General features: G+C 38.8%; 1 protein-coding gene across 2 annotated transcripts; it reads left to right on the forward strand.

Moving 5' to 3' along the window:
• Positions 1-27: 27 nt before the first annotated feature.
• Positions 28-6,057, forward strand: oat (ornithine aminotransferase). Of its 2 annotated transcripts, none has more exons than XM_015045078.1 (10): positions 28-208; positions 2,273-2,464; positions 2,569-2,793; positions 2,901-2,996; positions 3,131-3,258; positions 3,485-3,607; positions 5,046-5,174; positions 5,283-5,396; positions 5,525-5,669; positions 5,896-6,057. In XM_015045078.1, the coding sequence occupies exons 1-10, from the start codon at positions 43-45 to the stop codon at positions 6,054-6,056; spliced, it is 1,479 nt and encodes a 492-aa protein (XP_014900564.1). In that variant the 5' UTR covers positions 28-42; the 3' UTR covers position 6,057. The 2 variants fall into 2 exon arrangements, with proteins under 2 accessions (XP_014900564.1, XP_014900565.1); XM_015045079.1 differs by having other exon boundaries at positions 72-156.
• The last annotated feature ends 4,278 nt before the right edge of the window (positions 6,058-10,335 follow it).

A 10,335-nucleotide genomic window follows, 5' to 3' on the forward strand; every position in this document is an offset into this window, starting at 1 on the left:
GGTATGGAGTATATCGGCGAAATCATCAGCTAAGATTGCACAATGGAAACGTGCGTCTCCACTGACGTAAGCACGCACAAAGAACCCCAGCGTTGGCACGTTGGGCAGTCAAATAATCCGCATCGGAACAGCACAAGCATTATATTTTTCAGCTGGGTGAGTGAACATCAACAAAGAGGGTTTCCGAACTGCTTTCTGTTTACACAAGGTACATTTTCCATCCTTTTTTTCTTCTTTGTTTTATTTTTGATAGACTGAGTTTGAAATATTGATCGAGACCAGCAGGAAAAAAACCCCCAAAAAAACAGAACAACTGATCATCACCACAAGTCTCTGAACAACTGGTATCATTAGTCTCGGGAGGGAGGAGACGCGGCTATTCATACGGTTGACGTTCATTTTTGAACGCATTTTGTTATTTTTTGACATTGAATGCGGGCAGTTAGGTTTTCTGTGAGGCTCTTTCAGGTCTTCCTGACATGTAACCGCTCTGGAAATTTACTAAGAGATACTCCGTGTTGCATAATGTCTGGATGCTAAGGATTGAACAGTTCTCCGTGGAAACCGGTTTAAAATGATCATGCAGTTCTTTATTTAGCTTGGCACCGTGAGGTTAGTGGGTGCTGTGGAGGCAGCTCCTCAGGAACCTATCAGCTGTTAGGGACTGAGGGATGAGCCCAGGCTCAGGCCATCTCCCCGGTAGAAGGTGTATGTTTGCTTTATTGAAGTTTCAGCTCATTGATTTACAAACTCTGCTATCTTCATTTAAAGGTGGATTTCAACACTTTAAAGAGGTAGCACAGGTAACATAGCTGATGAAATATTTGAGGTCGTGTACAGGTGCCAACAGGTTGGTGGCTGGCATGCCTTAGATACTGCAGCTTTCCTCAACTTTCAGGATGTCAACTACTTTTCTCCCCTTTCTTTCAGGAATTAAACTCTGCAATACTCATAAGTTGAAGATTTATTTATTATTTCAGGTGTTTATTTTATTATTATTTATATGTATGGCTTATAACTAATGTAAACCCAAAATTTGGTTCTTGGATAATTAGAATATTACATAATGTGTTTTTCTTTTTTCTTTCTTCTTTTTGGCTGATTCAGTGCTGACTGTTCAGAATGAGCCTGCATTTAAATGTCCAAACCTCCTAAAAGTTACACTATCAAATCAAGTCGTTTTTCTTCTTTCAAACCAGAGTTGAAAACTTTTCATTTCTGTGCAAATGGAAAAATCTGGAGCTGCAGTGTTGCTGCTTTTGTTAACCGGTAGCCAGTCCCTTCCTTTGTGTTGGACATGAAAGAGAAGCTTGGTTCAGCAGACCTGCAAATCCTCTGTGATCTATGGAAACCCATGTAGCGATAGACTTCTTTTTAACCACTTCTGTTTGGTTCATTTTCTCCAAGTCATTATGTTGTCTGTATGTACAAATATTGACATAAATTAATTAATTTGTTTGAAAGTAACAACCATCCCTACTGTAAAATAAAATATGTCCAGGATAATCTTCCAGCCCAGGAAGTTTTTGATGATCATGTTTTTAGTAAATACTATCGTATCCCTTTCCCACAGGTACTTTTGGTATTTTCCTCTCAAATCAGCTTTGATTAACCAGTCTCTCCTCCACCTTCTCGTATCTGCTGGAAACTAAACTTGACACTGCAGAGTTCGCAGGGCTGAACAAATTATTTAGGTCCTATGTTTAATTAAGCGTAAAGCAGAGACAAGATTTCAGATTGTGCTGCTGAGAGGCGTCGCTAGCATGGGAAGCATGCAAAGCCCTTCTTTTCATTCTAATCCTGTAAGAAATTCGAAGCAGTTGTCGCTAAAGAAAAAAACAAACAGGATAATGAATTAAAGTTGCATCAAGTCTGTGCTAGTCTCAAGACGAGCGACAGAATATCTGGAAAATATTCACAATTGTCAATTTTGTTAATATGGCATTGGGTGCAAATGAATAAGTACACATGTACAGTGTTATGTTTGGAAATAGCATAACAGTAATGTTTGTTAGAGCTTCCCTCAAAACAAATTCACACAGTTTCATGTCTCACTAATTGATGAACTTGCAGATATATTACAGCAGTTCCAAAACAGACTACTTTCTGTGACATTTGCATTTTGCACAATTTAAATGTCATATTTTACATTTTGCTACAAAAACTTAAAATGTGTTCCCACTGAATAAGTATCTTCACAATCACTTTAGATATCAAACCTCTTCTTTTTCTTCTTCTAATTCCTATTTCTGTGCCCAACCACACAAAACAGCAAGCATGAAGGGAATGATTTTTCAACTCGGGAGCCTGAGCCGTGCTGGGCTGATTCTCCGCAGGAGCATCCATACACGTCTACGCCCCGCCGCCGTGACCAAGCTCACCTCGGAGGAAATCTACGCCCGCGAGGAGAAGCACGGGGCACACAACTACCATCCGCTCCCTGTGGCCCTGGAGCGAGGCGAGGGTGAGTTCATGACCAAAACTTGCAAATCTTCTATGAACAATGCTGATCCACATCGAAGAAGAAATAATTTTACTTTTTTAAAACATTTTTTTTATGCACTAAAGGCATCTATGTGTGGGACGTGGAAGGCAACCGGTATTATGACTTCCTCAGTGCATACAGTGCAGTAAATCAGGGTCACTGCCACCCTAAGATCGTCTCTGCGCTCACCAAGCAGGCGTCTACCCTCGCCTTGACTTCCAGAGCGTTCTACAATGACGTGCTCGGAGCCTATGAAGAGTACATCACCAACATGTTTGGATATGACAAAGTTTTACCCATGAATACAGGCAAGTCCTGAAGTTCACCTTGGGATGGGTCTTTCAAATTTCTTTGACATAAAATCTAAAGGAGCTCCTGCTGTTACTTACTTACTTTTTATTTTGTATGAAATTAGGGGTTGAAGGCGGTGAGACGGCCTGTAAGCTTGCCAGGAAGTGGGCCTACAACGTGAAGGGGGTTCCAAACAATAAGGCCAAGATCATTTTCGCGGGCAAGTCGCCATCCTGTGTTGGAATATTTCAACACAGGAAATATTCCACCAAATAGCTCACCAAACTCCAAACTTTGCCTGGAGTTTGGTGAGATTGTTGCTGAAGCTGTATTTCGCTCTCTTTGTTTCTTCAGAGGGAAACTTCTGGGGTCGCACCTTGGCTGCCATCTCCAGCTCCACTGACCCCAGCAGCTACGAGGGTTTTGGGCCGTACATGCCCGGGTTCGAGCTTGTCCCGTTCAATGACATTCCTGCTCTAGAGGTACAGGTTCTATGGGGTTTTCTTTAATTTTTTTTCTTATTTTTTATTGTATTTTTTTCACTGAACAGCTTAGCTTGTGCAAATGCAGTTCCCATCAGCTTAGTTTAGGGTTAACTTGTTTTGCAGAATGTTGAGAAACATTGACTCTGAGTTGAGACATTGTCTTTCCACGGATTAATGTGTGTAAAAAATCTTAACTTGCTTTTTTGCCCCTCCCTTTCCCTAGAAAGCTCTTCAGGACCAAAATGTCGCCGCCTTCATGGTGGAACCCATCCAAGGAGAAGCAGGCGTGGTTGTGCCCGATCAAGGCTACTTGACTAAAGTCAGAGAACTTTGCACAAAATACAATGTAAGTCCATATGAAGGCACTAGAACTACAGGGTATAATGACTAGGTTGACGTTAGTATCAAGGATATCTTAAAAACCTCCACCTTTATGCCAAAGAACTAAGAATGTTCATGTTTTTATATGGTATAGTGTCTACCACAGCTGTCTGCTGTTACAGATGGCAAGGTGCAACTGCAACTAGCAAGATTTAAACAGAATCTACAGTATTATTTTTATGTTATTTCCCAGGTCTGGATAATTATGGAAATCGAGAAGAGAGCATGGAAGAACATCAGCATTTTTCCAATCTTATTAAATGCCCCATTTAAAAAAAAAATTGTATCCATCCTTTCAAAATCAGTCCATTTGTTCATCCATCCATTTGTCAGAGATAATGTTGAGTGCTTGCAGCTTTTATGCAAAGTAAGTTTTTAAAGTGTTTTTACATGCCTGTAAGGTGTTTGACGGTTAAATGTTTTTAGATATACCCCTTTGGGCCGTACATGCCCGGGTTCGAGCTTGTCTCGTTCAATGACATTCCTGCACTAGAGGTACAGGTTCAGGTGTGTGTAGAATACACACACCTGCACAACCACCTGCTTTTGATTTGACATCGGCAAATTTTTTCCAAAACATTTTTGGACGGTTGGACTTCATTTCTCCTGCTAGGAAAAGTGATCTTCCTTAATATTCTCTGTTTAATTTTAAGCTGCCAACAGATATAAATCGTCCTTCAAGGAGAAAACAAATCAAAGTTTTTTTTTAAGCTTTATGAATCTTGCTTTAATGTAAAAGGAAATCTTCCTTTTAAAAATTCTCAACACCAAAATAAAAAAAACCCTGAAATTTTGTGGAAACTGAGCGTGAAGAATGAAAGGCACGAAAGTAAATTAAATATCAGAGTTTGATAAGATTCTCAGTTAAGAGGCATCCAGCAAATACTTCTAAGAAGAGACCGTTTCCGTGACCACAGCATGTTCTTTTCCCTAGAAAGCTAACATTGTGTGTGGGAAGTGCTGCAGATGGATATTTTGTAGCTGTGTCAGCAAGCACAGAGATTAACTTTCTAAGCGACGTGTAATCGTAGTTCCTGGCCCCAGGAGCGGACTAATTTACTGAGAGATTTATTCAAACTTCTAAGACCCAAATTGCAAATCAAATCTGAATTGGAGCCGTTTCGAAGATATTGCCAACGAGTATTTGCTCAAAGAAAGTTATTGGCTGTGTCTCGAGTCCCGGAATGATTTTTATCCTTTTGTCCATTTCCAAACTGTTGCCAACAACAACAGCTGCTAGCCTCACAGGGAATCCTTGGCTGTGGTTTAGTGTGAAACGGCCTCAGGTGATCTTACTGCTGCATCAAAAACTGATCAGAACCGTGCTGACCGTGACAACATTACTGAGTGTAGATGTTTCTGTAGTCACTAAAAAAAAAAAAAAACCCTTGTGGTTTTTGCAGGTGCTGTGGATCGCTGATGAGGTCCAGACGGGCCTGGCACGGACTGGCCGGCGCCTGGCCGTCGACCACGAAGGTGTTCGCCCGGATTTGGTGATTCTGGGCAAAGCTCTCTCCGGTGGAGTTTATCCAGTGAGCGTCATCTGTAATTTCATCAAGATAACACTTGATAAGATAATCAAGATAACACTTGATTACACCCATGTCGACTTTAACTTCAGCTGTTTTCGATTCCCTTAGGTGTCTGCAGTACTTAGTGACAATGATGTAATGCTGACCATTAAGCCCGGGGAGCACGGATCCACATACGGAGGGAACCCTGTGGCTTGTCGTGTCGCTATCGCAGCTTTGGAGGTGAACATTTTGCAGCAGTTTTAACTTTAACGTTGTTTTTGCCTTTTTAAGTATTCCTCTATATTAAAAGTGTTTTATCTGAGCATCTGTATTAAACCAAAGTGTTTTTTTTATTTTTTTATCCCCAGGTGATGGAGGAAGAGAAGCTTGCGGAAAACGCTCAAAGGATGGGAGAACTTTTGCGGACTGAGTTGAAGAAACTACCCAAAGACATTGTGACAACAGTCAGAGGGAAAGGCCTCCTCAACGCAATTGTGATCAAAGAGACTAAAGGTGAGGTAGAAAACAATTTCTGAGAGAACAGAGACCAAGCTTTGCATGAGTTAAAATGTTGGCAAATACCGTGCTTGCTAAAATAAAAAAAAAAAACCTTAACTAATGGAGAACTGTCCGTTTAGCCCTGTCACATCAAGAGTTTTAAATGGACCATTGCAACACCTGACGTTCTATATATTGAACTTTACAAGTCAGTAAGTCACTTTGTCTTCCGCACTTACAGACTACGATGCCTGGAAGGTCTGCTTGCGCCTTCGGGACAACGGACTCCTGGCTAAGCCCACCCACGGGGACATCATCCGACTGGCCCCGCCTCTGGTCATCCGAGAGCATGAGCTCCGGGAATGCATCGACATCATTCAGAGGACCATCATGTCCTTCTAAAGAGATAAGAAAACGCAGCCCATACCTTCTGAGGCCAAGGAAGGCCACACGTGATGTTTTAGTCGCTTTCATTTAGATTCAGTTTTTCCTTTCGAGGCTGTTTTCATGCTCTTCGAAAGAATCGTTAGTAAGAATTGTATGAAGATGCACAGACACCTTTGTAAGAGTAACTGCTGCAGAAGAGAGAGAGAATAGAGTTTGGTTTCCTAAGGAGAGGTTGCAGGAAGATCTTAAACTTTTGATGTGCTTTAGTTTACCGTGTGTGATTTTAACTATAAATAATTGTGTGTGTGTGTGTAGAAACAGTGTTACTACTGAAGCCTATGGTCTGGTCAAGAAGGGAAAAGACCTCCTATAGGACAGTGAAGCAAATGCACCTTTTTTTTTTCAATGTAAATCATCTTAAGCTCCTACCACACAGGTTGAGTAAGGTCTAACCGTCAGTCTTCCACCATCCTTTACATTTAGTCTGATATGTTAACATTAAGCCGTGTTTGCGTCTACAGCTCCAACTCTAGTAGAACTTACCCAATAACAGGTTATCATTTAAGTGTTTACACTGCTGAATTTCTTTGAGCTTGACTGCTTTCTGCTGACACATTCTGAAAACGATATTGTTACAAAAGAGGTCAAAAGTCTACATATCTTGCGATTTAGGTTTTTCTCTCTTTTATATATATATATATATATATATATATATATATTTTATGTAATTGTGCATTTGCGCTGTAATTACCACTTTTGAAAACTAAAGTTGCAATAATTCATAATCCAACTGACCAAATTTCATACGTTCTCTCTATAACCGTTGTTGCTGCCGCAAAAAAGAAAATATGCGAGAAGCGTCACTTCCGAGGCTGCTTTAGGATAAATGAAAGAATGTTTGGATGTCAGTGGCTTAGTTTTAACTATTTGCTGTCTGTGCAGGATGTATGCGAAGATGGTCTTTTTGAAGACACCCGACATTAAATTAAAATCCTTTTTTTTTTTCCAAATAAATTGTTTCAACAGTCTCTTGCTACTCTTTTTTTTTTTTTTTTTTTTTTGAGCGAGGAGCCAAAGTTGTTCAGTTTGAAGTTAAATTAAATTAAAACTCACCCAAAGGGATTTTTAGAAATAATTTTTATTTTTTTTTATTTACTTCTTTGCTTTTTGTACAGAAGTCTTTTAAGCAACCTTATTTTATTTTATTTTATTTTTTGCTTCAAACGTATGTAGTTACAGAAGGATTAAACAAAACAAATGACTTATTGATGTACCAGTTCCTATCAAATGTGATCTCAAAGCAAATTTAAACACATATTATCAAAGCAACACAATCATGTAGACATGAATTAAAACATTTTTGCACTAAATTAAGTCTATTATATAAGTTTAGTTAAATAAGGGAAACTACAGGAATCTTCAGTGTGTCTACAGAATAAGGAATGTACAGGTGCATCTCAATAATTGAAAAATATCACTAAAATAAGTAAATCTGTTTAAAGGTGGATCTGCTTTATGATATAGATTTACGACTACTACCTATAAGAATTCTTTGTTAATTTCTCATAGGAAAAATGCTAAATTGTCAAGCAGACAGTAATTGATGACAACCTGCAAGTCTCAAAAGGTAATTGGTAAAGATGCTGGCTGTTTGCAGAGTTGCTTTCGTCTAAAAATGTTAATGGAAAGTTGAGTTAAAGAAGAAGAAGAAGACAAAAAAAAAGAACAAATCACAATGTTGATTAAAGCCCGTTAAGAGTTTGAGGAGATTCACAAGAAGTGGCAAGGAGCTGGAGCTGGAGCACCAAGAGCCGACACACACACACAGACTTAACCAGGATATGAGTAACCACTGTTCTGTTGGCTGCTCCTGGCAAAGGGCAAAAAGAAACTGTGGCTCAGATCCAGGAATTAAAAAAAAAGAATCAAGTTTGATTTGGGAGCCATGTGATCTGCTGCTGTTGGTAAAAATGTGTTTTATTAAATTCAAAGTCAGTGACATGGTTTACTAGAATATTTTTAAAGCACTTAATGTTTCCCTCTGCTGACAAGTGTTATGAATCTGCTAATTTTATTTTCCCTGGCGGACTTTGCCTCTTCCCCAAACTGTCAAAAAGTAACAACACCAGCTTTTGCGATCATGGTGTTAATGTGTTTGATAGCAAATTTGTCCTAACCCATGGATCATTGTCCAGAGGAGAATGAGAGGAACCGGACCCAACACTCCAGACAAACGACAACCTGAGCTTCCTTCCACAAGATGGTCTTCTGTGTGATCATTATTAACCCGCTGACATGTTGGAAACATTTAAATATGTGATTTAATTTAACTATGTTTTTGAATTGTGAATCGAGCTTATGCTATCATTTGCCACTAGGTGGTGCTGTGTTCTTACCAAAGTAAATCCGCGCGAGGACTAGAAGGTGCGGTGAAGACGCCTAAAACGTTAGGAAAGGAACAGACTTGAGCTGGATTTTAGGAGAACCAAAACTCTAAAGAGCTGTCAAGTCAATATGTAGATGATTTTCCTCTCAGTACAACCAGTTAAAACGTGCTCATAAATTTCAACACCTTATAAAAATATTCACACCCCTCATCTTTTTTTTCTTTGCAGTGATTTACACTTGGATTTTATGAAAACAAAGCAGTATATCATTGTGAAACAGAACCAAAGGGTACATATTTGCATTTTTAAATATGAAATGCTTCATAGAGTCACATTTTGAATGAGATTTCTCCTCATTCCTCTTTGTCAACTAACTCAGGCTCTGTCAGATTGGATGAATTACAACTTTCAGGATAGAAAAAAAAAAGTCTATGCTTTTTGTGAATGCATTACAAAACAGAAAATAATGCTTGTAATAGTAGATCGATAAAGTTCGCTCAACCTTGTTTAATGTTTTGCACATTTAATGACGTACTCCTCTTTAAATGCTCTGTATCGATTTCGTCTTTGGAAACTTTCACTCAGCCAAGAAATGCTGAAATTATTTGCTGTAGGAATACATTTGTTGATTATGTTCTCAATCATAACATTAAAAGAAAAGAAAAAAAGCTGACATTCAGTTTTCCTCTGGTTGGACTCTGGTCAGCCCTGTAAGTATATGATCTGAAACCACAACAATTTAGAAAATGGCATGTTTTCTGAAGATTTAAGGCTTTTGTTACCTCGTTGTTTCTTTTTAAACCCCCAAATGTTTGGTAAAAGATCATTTAAAATGTACATGTATTTACAAGTTTACCATCAAACTATCTATTTAGTTCTGGACAAAAAAGAACAAAGCACTGCTGTCTACTAAGTACAGAGAGCACTGCAAAAGTGTCTATACCCCCTCAAAGACTGCATTGGGATTAGATATACCAGAAACCTACACAGTTTGGTGCATAATTGACCCCTGGCTCTCCCCTTCCCCAATAAATCATTTTAGCAGCGCGTACAGCTGCAAGCATCTCTCTATGTAAGCAAAGTAAGAAAGTATGTAAAAGTTTATATAGCACATTTCCATAGACAAATTCCATAATGCTTCACAAGAAAAATTGACCCAAAAAATTACACAGTCAAAGGAAAAGATAATAAAATCACTAAAGCATATTGCAAAACCTCAAATCTAACTAAAACCTGGAAGGAATTAAAATGTCCTTAAATGCACATGTCAAAATAAAAGGTCTCAGATAAAAGACAAAATGCTGCTAGATTTGTTGTTTGTTGCTTCTTTAAGTAAATGTTGTTGGAGAGTTTCTGAAAAGTCACCAATTATGGTGACAAAGTGGATAAGCTAGCATTTCTCATCCTGACCAGTCCTGCAGAACCCCACGCTTGCCCGTGCCGTTCAGTGTCTCTTGGCTCCGCCCACTTTCTTGGAAGATTTTCAAAATTTGCCAGAGGGCTTGGCTTTCATGGGAGGCTTAGTTGAACTTTCAGTTTTCAGTGTAAACTAACCCCCCTTAGCATAAGCCCACCCTGACACATTTTGAACAATTCCAAGAAAGTAGGCGGAGCCAAAAGATATATTGCTCAGATATAGAAATCACAACATAAAATAATGGCAAACTAAATGAATTGCACAAAAATGTCAATAATCACACAGAAATGTAAAGATAGAACCCAAAACGACCTATTTGGACAGCTTATTAGAAAAAAAAAGTTGATTTGGGGGTGAGTTTCACTTTAAATCAAGGGTAAAACCCCATTTGTTTAGAGTTACCTTTGTGTAGTAATCACCGGCACACAAATTTTATTCCAATATTTGTATGATGTAAAATACTTTGACTTGTTTTGCTGCTACGAATAGA

Source organism: Poecilia latipinna, unplaced genomic scaffold (assembly GCF_001443285.1).
Source record: "Poecilia latipinna isolate Pla-1442-1.1 unplaced genomic scaffold, P_latipinna-1.0 Scaffold706, whole genome shotgun sequence".
NCBI lineage: Eukaryota > Metazoa > Chordata > Actinopteri > Cyprinodontiformes > Poeciliidae > Poecilia > Poecilia latipinna.

What these genes read in the sequence shown, in the direction of transcription:
- oat (XM_015045078.1), top strand. Translation starts at nt 43, where the DNA reads ATGGAAACGTGCGTCTCCACTGACGTAAGCACGCACAAAGAACCCCAG. An exon ending in GGCCCTGGAGCGAGGCGAGG is followed by an intron (nt 2,465 to 2,568) that starts GTGAGTTCATGA and finishes TATGCACTAAAG; the next exon opens with GCATCTATGTGTGGGACGTG. An exon ending in GGCCAAGATCATTTTCGCGG is followed by an intron (nt 2,997 to 3,130) that starts GCAAGTCGCCAT and finishes TTGTTTCTTCAG; the next exon opens with AGGGAAACTTCTGGGGTCGC.